General features: G+C 37.3%; 1 protein-coding gene across 2 annotated transcripts; it reads right to left on the reverse strand.

Annotated features, from left to right (window-relative positions):
* Positions 1–79: 79 nt before the first annotated feature.
* Positions 80–13,062, reverse strand: LOC109043353 (uncharacterized). 2 transcript variants are annotated; one of them, XM_019060543.2, is made up of 3 exons: positions 11,269–13,062; positions 5,861–5,947; positions 80–2,368 (listed from the first exon to the last, which is right to left on the reverse strand). In XM_019060543.2, exons 1-3 carry the CDS (start codon positions 11,308–11,310, stop codon positions 1,790–1,792), a joined length of 708 nt encoding a protein of 235 aa, XP_018916088.2. In that variant the 5' UTR covers positions 11,311–13,062; the 3' UTR covers positions 80–1,789. The 2 variants fall into 2 exon arrangements, with proteins under 2 accessions (XP_018916088.2, XP_072154357.1); XM_072298256.1 differs by lacking the exon at positions 11,269–13,062 and having other exon boundaries at positions 5,861–6,143.
* Positions 13,063–14,770: the final 1,708 nt, after the last annotated feature.

A 14,770-nucleotide genomic window follows, 5' to 3' on the forward strand; every position in this document is an offset into this window, starting at 1 on the left:
GGTTACGAACACATCAGGCATGAGGGATTTAAAGGGCACAAAGTCATCTCTTCTAACTTTCAGATATCTGCAAAAACTGCGTAAGGTTTATGGGCACGATGAATTTTTTTATCTAACGCCTACATTACGTTTCAGGACCAGTATGATCAGACCTAAACATTTCAAAAGTCAAAGTCGATACTTTTCCGAAAACTACCCCAAAGGAGAGATGGATTTGAGCTTCTTCTGATCCTAACTATTGTTTCCATTATTTAAATTTCCATTTAGATGCAGGCTTCGTTGATCCTAACAATTCCATAGGGGTAACCTCAGTCATTTTTATGAAGCAGGACGAAGATAATGTGAAAGGTTGCAAAAATAGATTCTTAATGAAGACCTTCACCTAAATGAATTTAATTTTAGTTTTGTTTTTTTTTCAGCTTTTTTTTAGTTTTCAGTTTTAGTCTAGTTAATACTTTTTTGGGGATGAATTTACCCCCTTTTTACCTCTGAGTTATTATTTCTTAAAATTATTTTCATTTATTTGGATTCAACTTGAGAAGAACAGTTTAGTGTTGCTAACAACTCATTTTCCTGAAAAAACCGACTTGTGCCTTTTGATTTCACAATGCCTCTTGTAGCATCATTTTATTCTTAAAATATTTCAAATGTTTCCTTGCAGTCATGAAATAGGGATGTCAATACTTGATCGATACTTTCGGAGAAGAGTAACTGGATTACATTTTGCAATAAGGAACCACTATCTCTGGCTCTCCCATGAAATCACATTATCTGCATAGGGAAACCAATGGCATGTATGTTGTTACTAAAATGGGCTAGAAATAATGGCTCCTTATTGCAAAATGTAATCCAACTGATGCTTCGCGGTGCGGTCGATACAGTGTTTGGCGTGCTTTGCGATATATCGATTGATCGACCACTTAAACCTATTGAAAAGTATCGATAAACAGGGCGTTCGCAACGAACATCTTGATAATAGATTACGACCACAGCTTCAAATGCGGAAATATCGATAGATCGCAAAACACGTCACGCCACTGGTATTATACGCGATTGAAAGTTTCGATTGGTTTACGGCGCTGCTTGGCGCTAATCATTGGCTCGAAAAATGATGAATTGCGGATTATTTGAACATATTATGTAGTTGGCTAGTATTTTTGACATTTGAAGATAAGGGCGGGTTTGATTTGAAGCCCGCTCGGGCTTGTTTCTGCAAGTATCGATACAGCCGTGCCAAGGAAGAACGCCGTTCGAACACTCAAGAGTTGCCAAATTTCCTTCGATAAAATGTTTATTTGTGAGGAAAATTATGAATATTTTTCCCTGAAATTTTTTGAAGTTTTAGATCAAATTGCAAACAAAATTATCTGGCAGATAAACATTCAAAAATTTTCCTGAAAATTGGTGATTTTTAAGGGGAAACTCTGCATCGTCTGAAGGCTCATACCGCGTTTTTCCTTAGCACGGCATAACAGGCAACTACACATCCTCAAGTATCGACATCCCTAAACAAAGCATCTCCTAATCTATTGTGTTAAGGAAGGACGCCGTATGAACTTTCGAGGGTTGCCAAATTTCTCCAAATAACATGCCTTTTTGAGGAAAGTTATTCATGTTTCTTCTCGAAATTTTTAGATGTTTCAGATAAAATTGCGGACGAAATTATCCGAGAATTTTGAGGGAAAATGCTCCGCGATGCTCCAAAAAAATTGGTTTTTATTGAAGTAAATCTGGCAACGTCTAAAGGCTCGTGGGGCGTTTTTCCTGTGCATGGCAGTGATGCACCGATTTATTTGCTTCCCTTTTCGTCGTATCGGACCATTGGTCTTGGATAACCACCCTCCGGTCCGAACCGCCTCCTTAATTCCTCTTCCGAAGGTTTTTGGACCATTGGTCTTGGATAACCACCCTCCGGTCCGAACTGCTTCCTTAATTCCTCTTCCGAAGGTCCTTTCTCCAATTGCCTCTGGGTCCGGGGTGACGGAATATCATTCTCATCGTAATGCACCATCTGTTTGTTGTAGCCACCCGGCGGACCGTATTTTTCGCTATGAGACAACTCGCGTTTCGGTGGTCTCCGAACTGCCCCATGTCGACGCGAAGACGAGCCAACATCCCTCGACGAATCTTGCCGACCGAATGAACCACGAGATGCAAAGCTACCGCCGCGGGATACAAAGCTACCGCCGCGGCTTTTTGAACGCTTCCCCTTCCTGGGAAAACCTGTCATTTTTCTCGACAAGGTTTTCACGAAAGTTCCCACTGCCTTGAGTCCTGATCTGGTGGCAAGCTGTTGCTGATCGGGTGTGTCTGAGAGGAAGTGCGTAGCTCCTGACTGAGGCTGGAGGTTACTTGGTAGGTGAACATCCTGAAAGACAAAAGTTGAGGCGTGTTTAGATCGCTCTGAAAAAAGAAATAGTGGTGACAGCTAATTCTATCCGTCTTGCGAGGTTTGAATACAAATTAAAGACGCGCCTTCGAAGAATCAGCGGACGAACATTCTTCCGTGCTAAGGAAAAACGCCGTATGAGCCTTCAGGCGTTGCCAAATTTCCTCTGGCAAATCACTGATTTTCAGAAAAAATTTTAAATATTTTTCTGCCGATTTCTCAGATAATTTTGTTCATAATTTGATCTAAAGTGCCTGAAAATTCCAAGGAAAAAATATTCATAACGACGGTGAAAGTCGGCAATCACATAACTCGTAAGCGGTGTCTGAAAATCTCCGCCCCTACGTCATTTTTTTAAAGGAGAACAAATTGATATTATTTCTTGAAGTTTTTGCAGAATTTTTTTCGCATTGAGAAGAAAAATCATGACAGTTTTAAAGAATTGCCGTTGAGTAGTTTTCCATTTAAAAAATAAAGTATGACAGGAAGTGTGCGACGTCGCAAACCGAGTTATGTGATTGCCGACTTTCACCGTCGATAAGTTTCCTCTGAAATGAACATTTTATCCGCGGAAATTTGGCAACTCTCGAATGTTCATACGGCGTTATATTCCTTAGCACGGCAGTATTATAAGTAATACTCGTCTATGACCCAAATCAGTTTGACGAGTCGTCGCCCCGGTATTGTTGGTGGGGATGGGCCTTTTTGACATGGGGAATTTGGCATTGAGCAATACCATTAGCCGATAGCCCTCGTCGGTGAATTTATGCCTGTTTATATGCGGCGCGACAGTGCGTGGCTCGACTTGCATTTTTCCGCAACTAATTTGGAGCTTTGGGTTCATTTTAACGTTGACCCCTATTATTTTATTTCAATACCATGTAATGGGAACGATTAGTATAATTCGAAAATGACCGGTTTTTCACGGAAACAATTATGTTCAAATAATATTTTTTAATATTTTTAGAACATTTTAGAAAACAACATTGTAAATCTGTTTTTACGAGATTTTAAAAAAAAATAAATATAACAGTTTCATAGCCCCACCCAGAAATTCAATAGTCCTTATAAGACGATTGTTGTACGGAGCATCAACCTTTCAATTTTGGAAGATTTATTCGTGACAAAAAATGTATCTTCTCGGGACGAAGACTGTAACAGTGTTTTCAACATGCTTTTCGTTTCCTATAAAGTAGCTAATCAAACTCAAAAGAGAAGGCCCAGGTTGTAGATCGATGAATTGTGATTCGAGACGGGTAGATTATAACAGTCGATTTATGCCATCACCGCGATCACAGGATAAAGAGTACACGAGACTGTGGAAATTTTTCTGTAGAATGCTTGTTATCGATGAAAAAGTCCAGAAAAAAAGGGGATCCCATGCACATTACTTTGAAGTTTCTGGCATTGTTCACCGCGCATAATAGTGCGCGCGCCCCGCGCACAATTTCCATTACTCGGAATTTTCTCATCGCACATGTGAATGAAGTTCATTTGAAGCCGAAGCAAATGCGTATTTCATAAATGCATCTTTGTCTTTATTTCTGTAACGACGAGTCGATTCGTGATTCGAAAATGGACTGGTATTCAATTGACATCACTTTGAACTTTCTGGTTTTGTTCACCGCGCAAAATAGTATAGACCCAGCACCATTGCCATTACTCGGAATTTTCTCATCGCATATGTGAATGAAATTCATTTGAAGCCGAAGCAAATGCGTATTTCATAAATGCATCTTTGTCTTTATTTCTGTAACGACGAGTCGATTCGTGATTCGAAAATGGACTGGTATTTAATTTGCATCACTTCGAACTATCTGGTCTTGTTCACCGCGCAAAATAGTGTGGACCCAGCACCATTGCCATTACTCGGAATTTTCCCATCGCACATGTGAATGGCTTTCATTTGAAGCCGAAGCTAATGCGCATTTCATCCATGAATCTTTGTCTTTATCTCTGAAATGATGAGTCGATTCGAGGTTTGAAAATGGACGTATTCTCAAATTTAAAAGAGAAAGAAAAAAAAAGAAAAAAAATGAAAAAATGATAAAAAATTCTCCCGGACGGATAGAGAGAATCCTATGTATTTTGAGGCGCTGAATCCGAATATGATCAACGTTTTTTTCAATTAGGAAAATTTTTCCTCAGATTTTTCTCGGAATAATCTGACGTATTTTGAGTCGCTGAGTCTGTAAATGGCTTTCATTTTTTTTATCATCTCTCAGTTTTTCGGAAAAACGACTATTATCCAGGGAAATGAGCAAATTTGACGTATATTTGTCATGCATGCAATTCATTTTTATAAATTTTCCTGGACCCGTTGTAGAGTGATTCTTACGTATTTAAAGCTGCTAAATTCGAATATGACCTCGGTTTCTTTCATCACCTTCCGTTTCGCCGGAAACGTCAATTTTTCTCTGAGAACGAGCTTTTCTGTATTTTGGCTACAATTTTCCTAGAAATTCGGTTTTCCCAACAAAACAAAAGATAACGAATTTCTGAGGCCATATTCGGGATTTTCAGCTCAAATTTTACGAGAAATGCTGTATTTCACTCGCGAAAAATGTTTTGAATTTCCCTGGAAGTGGGAAAGCTAGTCTGGAAAAGCTATTTTCCGGGAGAAATCAAACCTTTTCGAAAACGGGGAGTTGTCAGAGATAAGTGTAAGTCAAATCCGGCTTCAGTGGCTCTTCATACATCAGGAGAGACCTAAAGAGGAGCTCGGAAAATTTTTAAAACTCCTTAAAACAGGAAAATCGTCGCAAAAACATCAAAAATGCTCGTTTTCTAAGGAAGATTGACTTTTGAAGGAAAACGGTGGGAAAAATCTGAGATAATATTCAAAGTTAGCAGCTTGAAATAAATAAGGACGGATGTTGTATCACACATCGGAGACAATTTAAAAATATATGTTTAATACACTTTAAGTCCGTTTTTTTCCTGAAAACTGAGAAGTCATAGGGGAAAAAGAAGGTCATTTTCGAACTCAGCGGCTCAAAATACATCAGAGTTGTCCTATATGGTATCTGAGAAAAAATTTACCTACATTCCGCAGGGGCAACAGTCACAAAAACACCAAAATAGCCCTGCAAAATTTTCACTTGTCTTTTTGTTCTCCTCGCTTACATACACGCTCCTCTGATCTCCTGTATGCCTGTTTGTCGTTATTTCCATCCCTTTCTTCCCTGTTCCTACAGTTCCATAAATTGCCATTTTTCCGGGTAAAATCGGCTTTTCCGGAAAATTGGAGGGTGATGGAAAAAAACGGAGATTATATTCAGATTCAGCGCTTCAAAGTACATAAGATCCTCTTTATCACATTTTTCATTTTTTTTCTTTCTTTTTTTTCTTCTTTTGGTTGAACAGTGTAGGAAGAATGTGGAGAAGATAGTCTCATATGGGCTGGTTGAGTGTAAAAGAAAACGCGAGTACAGTGCTGTTTAGTTTTTAAACTTAACTTTTAAAACTTACCAGCTGTGTATCTGTAATGTCGAAGATTAGCTCCCTGTCCACATTTGCTGTTGTCCCAGATATTTCAAGGCCGTTGGCAATTGAAAACTGTAAAATATTGAAACGATAACTCAGAAAAACAAAAACTGCTGACTCGCCTTTAAAATTCATCCACCGGCATTCTTTTATTAAAGGTTTATGAGTAGGAATACCTAGATTAATCGACGGTAATGCCCTCATTCATCGTCTCCGGGATGAAAGAACGTAACTCCATTCCAAGGTTGCCGAATTGACTCAAACAATTGATTTTAAGCGCTCAGCCGATAGGCGGCGCTTTTTGATTTCGATTTGCCACTAGAGCTCTAGTATAGTAGGGCGCTCAAGCGATCAAATGGCGCACCAACTCATCGATGCACGAAACGCCATTTTTACTTTTTTTTTTTTTGATTACCTCATTATGCCTCTGTGAATACGATTAAATGCAAATTAGCGTAAGAAATAAATAACAGTCCTAAAACTCTCTTTGCTATGCGGTTTATAGTTATCCTATAATTACTTCTGAAAGTTCAAGATTCGCGTTCTGTTTTCCGAAAACTTTTCCACCGGTGATAACCTTATTCGGAGACCTTAGTAGAATTCGCCTACATCTAGGTTATGTGTCTTTGACCTAGGAACTGGAGAGTATTGCCATCCTTTTGCCCTTCTCTAATTGGTTCATGAGTTTTGGCGTCTTTGGCCCTCTTCTGGCTTAATAAGATCAATGTTCATTTTCTGTAGGTACATAGCCGCGATTCAGATTCAGATCAGATGACACTACTCTCCCGTATTTGCTTCTCGCGTCTCGCTTACTCCTTTGTGTTTTCATATTTCGTCCATCTCCCTCCATCCATAATTAATTCCATAATCCATCCGCCTCGTTTAAGATTGTGTTGTGAAATTTAAGATTGTGAAATTGTCTGAAATTTGAAGCATAATATTTTGGAATTATTCAAAGTATGTCGTGTCTTGTCTTCAGACTCGTTCTGCCCACCTCGTGAAGTTTGTGAAAGTTTCTGAAGTATAATGCTGTGAAATTATTTGACCAATTATCATGCTACCTCAGAGACTGTTTTAGTGTTTTTGGGTTAATTAAAGTATGTCAGGTAGGAGATCTGCCATTTGCGATACATGCAAAATGCTTCATTATACTAGTGTACCACAGTTGTTCTCAAGCACCAATTACAACACGGTTTGCATTTTTATGCTGAATAGCATAGATAAACGACTGGAGCATTTTGCGCAGCTCAAGCGCAGGGATTTGTACCTTCGTAATTGTCACCACCTCATCGCTGCAAATTATGAAAAGGACCGCTCGAGTGTATCCTTGATCATAGAATATCTGTTATTCTCAAAGCGATGTCGTCATCACATCCCTGTCAGTTCACAACTTCTAATTATTGAGTTTAACTAGGTGTCAAAAAATCTGAGATATCTGAAGTAGCAGAAAATTGTGTACTTTCAAAGTCTAAGATTTTTTGCGGCACCGACAGTTTCATAAATCTTCCTCATAACACTCTACTCTGAAACCGCTACATTCTACCTCTCACATTGCTCCATAACAAAGGTATGTGTTAGCCTCTTATTTGTACTAAAAATTCTAGGTTTCATGACTCATTTACTCATTCACTCTCTGGTGAATTTGGTTCCGTCAGATTCATTGCAAGACACCTTATGTGTTATCTCCGCAGACCTAACACAGACATTTGAACGCTCAATGAGAGCAAAATTTCAACTGGCCTGTTGTCTACTTTTCAGTAAAGAGGGTAAATAACCTTCCTTAAGGACTCGCTTTGAGACGATAAAACAAGGTTTTCTCCATTACTTACCGTAAGACGATAATAAGTGTTCCACCAGACTATGTAGGAGATGAGGTTGAAAGTTACATCACCTCCATGTGTGAGGAAGTTTTCTTACCTACAACCTGATTTTATGACTTACAATAACAAAAGATACTGCTTTCGCCTGGCATTTTTTCATGCGTCGCATCGTCTAATAAACGGGGACCTACATTTACTTGATTCCATGAATAGGTAAAATGGCAGAGAGAATTTCGTCGAATGATCACTAAGTACGGCCATCTCTCATCCAGTTGGAGAACTTTTACTTACCTTTGATTAAAAAATTCATGAACCATAGAGTTTTTGGAAATTGAGTACACAATATTATTGTGAAAGATTTTTGAGGTTGAGTCTTTGTTTACATTCTCAAAGTATCAAAAGTTCTACAGTTTCATCGTGTTTCCTCCTAACTTTGTCAGCTTATGAGCAATGGCTCCTAATTTACTCAACTCCTCAGCAGGCCAAAACTCTATACCTCTACAGATACATATGAGAATCATGCGTTTCAACGAAACCTACGAGTCCTCTTATCATCACTCAGGAACCACCGATCTTTTCTGCAGGTGTCATGGACCATTCATGACAAATACTGTTGCAACCACCCTTATCCTAGGTACATATCTATGCATAGTAATTCTAGTGATCAGCTCCATACTCACAATGTAATTTCTGTAAAATACAGTTGGACGGTGGAATTACCAGACCCCGTATCTCGGTTTGCGACGTTGTAGACTTCCTTTCATACTTTCTTCTTTACACGGAAAACCAACCAACATCAATTTATAAAAACTTCTGCAATTTTTCTTCTCTGTGCAAAGAAAACTCTGTGAAAACCAAGGAGGAAAAATGATTTGTTCTCTGTCAAAAGAATAAAATGGGAGCGGAGATTTTTAAGCACCGCAAACGAGATACATGGTCTGCTAGTTTCACTGTTGACTTGTTACGATATACCTATACCTACAATATCCCTATAGATTACATTGAAGATATTACTGTCCCTGTAACAGTGACTGATTCGAATGTTATCACAGTAGAGGGTTTCAGATATTTGGGCCAGCATGGTTTATTAATTACACAGAACGTAAGTTACCTTTATAAATTAAGGCGTAGAGGCAACTTCTGCCTTTGGTTGGCCAGAAATTTCTGTAAACGCATTTAAATTCCTAAAATTTATGAGAAATTCCGAATCTACTAAATGAAAGCAAGGATTTCAGGAGAACATGATTAACAATTTGCTGTCAGAAGGAAAACTGCGGAAGGAAAGTGGGAAAGATTTTTCACTAAGGCTCAACATAATATGAGGAGGAAAAAATGAATGTAATTTCCGTTTACCCTGGTTATAATTCTGGTATTGCAAGAATTCTCTTTCTCTATTTACGTAATTACGTATTAGATTATTGTATTGTATGAAATCCTGTTATCACGAAGACAGAGTATCATAGAGCATAAACAATAAACATAGGAAAGGTTGTGTCTGATCATGAGTCATTAGAAGGTTTTAGCGTAGTGTGCTGCAACCTAGCGGACACATGGTGCCTTCGATTCGCGAAAAGTTACCTTCAGTACTCACAATCAGTTGCAGTTGATTGATTTCGTTTATTGTCTCATCATTTACCTATTAATATTTATATTTCTACGTTCATTTATTTACCTATAATATTTTTTACGTGTCCAATTAGGGCATCATTAAAACAATTAATTTGGCCTCGTTAAGTGATACGTTCATCTTTGATACATTTTCTTCAAATGATCTAGAAAAGTTATTTTTTTGGAGCCGTAATAGTTTTCTCTGTTTTTATGAGAAATCGAGGATTTTTTATGTATTAATATTTCGGTACTTAAGTAATGGATCATTATTTTTCTTATGGATCTTGGATTTTTTTTCGGGGGGGGGGGGGAGGAAGCACAATTTTAGATGTTTTAATTATTGCAAATTTTAACATACTCAGTTAATAGGTAGTAAATTAAATCTGGGACTCATTAAAATTGCGCTCACCGCTGAGCGCTTCTCTAATACCCACGTATTAGAACTTTCCCGCTTGTTTTTCATCAAATGTACATGTGGAATTTGTATCCAAAATTTGTCTGATTTTCGCTTGAGATCCGAGGAAAATCAATGAAATTTTCTGATGAAAATGCCCAAGATTTCCTTGTTAATATACGTAATTTGCGAAGAAAAATCTGGTAACGTTGAAATGGAGTTACAATCTTTCGTGAGAAAAACGACGAATTTTCGGGAGTGCGAATCTTGCTAGGAGGGGGTGCGTGCGTTTTGAAAATTGTACGGAGAAAAAAAATTAGGACAGTTTCACTAGAAGCACACTAGGACCGTATACTTTTCCATGCCCAAAGCTCTAGTGCGTCAAAATCCAAGTCAACTATTATAAAACCACCATTACTTTTCCCCCTAACCGTGAAAATAAGGATGTTTTAATTATTACGAAAGACACGATATTACAAAGTTTACCGGTCTTACGTCCTTGTAGGACCAAATTTCATTACGTTTATTTCAATCCTTATATCGACAATTTTACGGTAAAACTCCAAACATCGTATCTTGTCTCCGGTGTTTTAAAATCGCTGCACTCACTTCATTTCTTTTGAGGAGATTTTCTTTATTCATTTCTTTTCTTCCTCGCATGTCCAATCAGCACGTAATTTTTAGGCGATTTCAGAGATCATTAAAGTGCAGCTTCTTAGTCAAATAAATTTCATCCAAGTGGTTAATGAAAATTATTATAGTTCGAAGTGAATAGGGTAATAGAATGTTGTTGCACGTATTTATTTCGTTGTGCCGAAGGAGTATGATTAGCAATTAATAATTGGCTAAAACATTCAGATGCACATCGTTATCTTTTTTTCTTTTTCTTTTTTTCTTTTTACACCTGTATAGATCCTAAATATTAAGGCCGACAGATGAATTTCTACACAGTGTAATACCTGCATGTCCTTCGATGAAGTTTCACCCTTCGAGTCAAGTTTAGGCTCCCAACATGTACTAATTAAATATTATTTTCCGAGCACGTTTTCCAAGTATAATGTCATCTTGAGAATTCACGGACGGCATATAAGTTTGGAGCCTGGATTTTTCAAAAACTAAACCGTTTCGATGTTTCTCTGCACAGGCGAATACATTTTAACCATAGAAGATAGAACTGCTACTCAATAAACCTTGAACCTCAATAAGTTTTCAAGGTAAACAGTGCAATATCTAAGTATTGCCTTGGTTACTATAATTATCATCTATATTCTTCATCAATAGCCAGAATCAACAAGATATCAGTACCAAATAGAATATTCAAATCCATATAATTTTATTAATCTATTTTTTTTTATTTAACTGTCTTATTATTGAAATTAAAAAAATTAAACCGATTGTTACATGTAATCCATAGAATCCAGTCAAGATAAAAAAATAATTCCCAAGTACCCTATCATTAAATCTAAAGTTGGAGTTTAAATACTCACATCTCTGAATTGCCAAAAAATATCTTCCAAGCTGAATAGATATTATTAATCGATATACTAAATTGGTATGGTTTTGTTACTTACCAGCAAAAGTAGGCAACACACGAGATCCATTTGCTCTGACATCGTCTCAGCAGCGCAAATGCAATACGCACTCAGCACTAGAAAAGTTGTCTTCAACTGTAAACTACTTTTTTTATTTTAACTCCGAGCCTTAAAATTTACAGTTGAACGCACGCCAACGCGTGGTACCTACGTGCCGTTATCTACACGTTTAGTTCTCCATACTGTTCTCCTATGTGCTTTTATCCAGAAAAATTATGCGCAAAACAATGACGTGATGACGCGTAAAGGTAATACTTTTTTTTTTTTCTGTTGTTTTATGGCTTTGTGAAGGTAATACTTTATTGACCTCGGCCCCACCAACCTGGGCCTAAAAGGCTTGGTTGCAAGCTCAATCCTCGGTGCACACGTAGTTAGAGAACTACGGAAAAACGTGCGTCGCGTCGCTTGATTCTGGAGTCCAGACTCTTAAGAACATTAATAACAAAAAACACTCTTGATTCGATCGGATTTCTGCTTGAATCGGTACAGCCAAGCTTGTTAATGTAAGCGGATTTCCTTTATTTTTCCTTTTTCCTTGTGATTTTTACTTTCTTCCTCTGATTGAATCAAGATTTTTTTTTCACAGGCAATGGTTCTGAGAGTTGTGACTCTAGGTCCAAGCGACTTCTTTGCCAATGAATGATTTACAGCTAAAGACTCATTATACCTAAAACCCACTTCGGGACGAAGAACGGGCACTTCGATTTATCAGACAGCTTATTCATAGCCATCTTTTTACAATCAAAGCATTTTCATCACATCAAAGTCAAATATATAACTGTTTCAACCCCTCAGGATGAATGTTTTATGTTCGCTTCCTCAGAGCAACTCGACGATACTATCATAATCTAAGAATTAGCTATATCACATTCTATTTTAACGACTGTCTACGTTGTATATTATAAAGAAATTTCAAATACAAATTAAGTATACTGATGGTGTCATTTTTATCCCTGTCCCCCATTCTTCTTCATTTCCATTCCTTCATTCCTTTTATTGATTTTCCTCGTCTTCACTCTTTTTGGCTATAGCTGGTTCCAGCAAACTTCTTTGAAGTATTTCCTTGTAACGAAGAATAACATGGAGGCAAAGGATCTTAAATGTTTTAAATTGATCTCTATTCTCGATTAAAGAGAAGAATGTGTACTCGCATTACTCTCATTAGTCATTGAGCATTACTTTCAACCGCAAGTTTAGGTAAATCCATCAATTTTATTCTTATTTATTTTTTCTTTTCTTTCTTATACACCGTTATTGCTCCCCTTTCTTTACCTTTTCTTTTTCCTTCTCGTTACCGACACCGTTTCCGTTCCATTACCGCTGGCGTTATCGTCTACGTTACCGTGACCGCTGGCGTTATCTTCTGCGTTACCGTTACCGATCTTAAATATCAATCCCACTTGTGTTCACTTACGATGCAAATTTTTTCTAGTCATCGCAGTTTAGATATTCACGAATCGGCGATAAAACAGAATATGTGCTCGACATTTTAAAGTGTCAAGTTTTGTCGTCACTACTTATTGGTTTCCCAAGTTTTGCTCGAGTTCACATGATGATATCTGATTCCAGCGAATATTCATGGAAGTTCTGCAGAGAAAAAAAATATCCGCTTCAACTTCTACATGATTTTTAAACTGGATGAATAAAAGAAAGAAAATTTGAAGTATATTGAAATGAACTTAAAATTTTAAAGGTCTTGCATTATTCAAACACAGAAAAAGGACTGATTTCTCCAATAATCCGCGAGAATCTAGATCTTTTGGAATCCTTTAAAAAAAAGAATTATAAATACATTATAATGACTGCATGTATGAAGTGATAGTGATACTACGACACGTATCATAAAAATAGGAAGGCAATGAAAATGGGGAAAAAGGCTATAACAATTATTACCCACTAGGATGAACTCGGAACGTTGTGGCCGGTCGCCCAAGTCATTATCACACCAATTAAAAGTAAAAATTAATTAAAATTAGCCATAAGAATCCTGAAATAAGTCGGATTTTGGAAGAACATTTTATGTTTCGCCTTTAATCCGTCGTCAAATCTGTACTTCAAAATCGAAAAAATATTTCTAATGCAAAAACACGTTAAACTCCATCTTAAACATACAATCTTATGGAGAAATGAAACTTTAAACCTCTTTATCTCAATTCTGTCATCCGACCATTAACGAGGCCGGGTTCCCTTCATTCAACATCAGTCTAAAAATAAATTGTGTACCTGAAAATTTAACAAACTAGGGTCTAAATTTCTGAATCCTATTTACTTAAATCAGGTGCAAAATTCAAACCCTAAAAGCTTCTCAAAAAGCTATTTTCTTTTTGGGGACAACATAACCGATTGATTAAACTTCTGATCTGAAATGATGTCACATGTCTGAATAGGCCTTTGTGACCTAGTAAATAAACAATGTTACTTATGGGGGATTTCATAGACATTTTTTAATACGTTGAGATACTTCTCATTTTTAGTAAAGGACCCCGCACACTTCTTATTCTTATGGGGATGTGTACCACGATCAATTTTTAATTTTTTTATTGAATTAAATTCGTCTATGGATGCTGATCAAAAGTCATCATTGTGCCAACTTTCTATAAGCCATTATTTTTGCACAATCCGCAATTGACGTTTCGGTAATTTCCAGGACAGGCCGACTAAATTCAAAACGCAGTGCGTGTCTGATTGGTAAGGACAATGAGAGAAAAGAACCGATTTGGACAGTGATAAGAAAAGGCTTGTGGAGTCCGAGATAAAACGGCTGCTGATCAGTTTTCCTGTTTACGTGATTTACATTCACCCAACCGACCCTAAACTTACGCGAGTTCTGCACTTCATTTATGCAAGGAATTATCGAAACTTGTCCACGAATTATACAAAAACGGTGCCTCGTAGAAAGTTGGCGCAATGATGCCGTTTGAGCAGCATTCATAGACGAATTTGAATCAATAAAAAAATTAAAATCGATCGTGGTACACATCTCCATAAGGAGTGTGCGGGGTCCTTTTGTCTAGAATATACTGAATAGAAAACTTAGGCAACATGTATCCCTTCAGTATTTCCGAATTTTAGGCTCATTTGTGTTATGAGCTAATTCCCTGAAATTTTTCAATTTTACATGCATTCCAAAAAATCACAATAAAACCCTCTAACTCTTTTCCATGTAATATCCCTCAAACAACTAAAAAAATTACAACTCCCGTTACTACACTTTAATCATCCTAAAATTTTTTGTAGGTATTACTAAAAATAAAAAGGTAGGATTGGTCCAAGTCACCGAGTAATCCAATCACAGCACTTGTATATTGATATCACGGTTTGATCGTGTGACACAGGCTATGGCCTACCGAATTTGCACAAATGAGCTCTGCGATCTGCGCAGACGCAATGCAGCACGTGTGGAGGGTCAGTGCTCGGTAGAAGAAATGTAAATGCAGACAAAATCCTTCATTTGCAAAGAGGTAACTTAAAAATCCAAGTT

The sequence above is a fragment of the Bemisia tabaci genome, chromosome 3, assembly GCF_918797505.1.
Source record: "Bemisia tabaci chromosome 3, PGI_BMITA_v3".
NCBI classification, from domain to species: Eukaryota; Metazoa; Arthropoda; class Insecta; order Hemiptera; family Aleyrodidae; genus Bemisia; species Bemisia tabaci.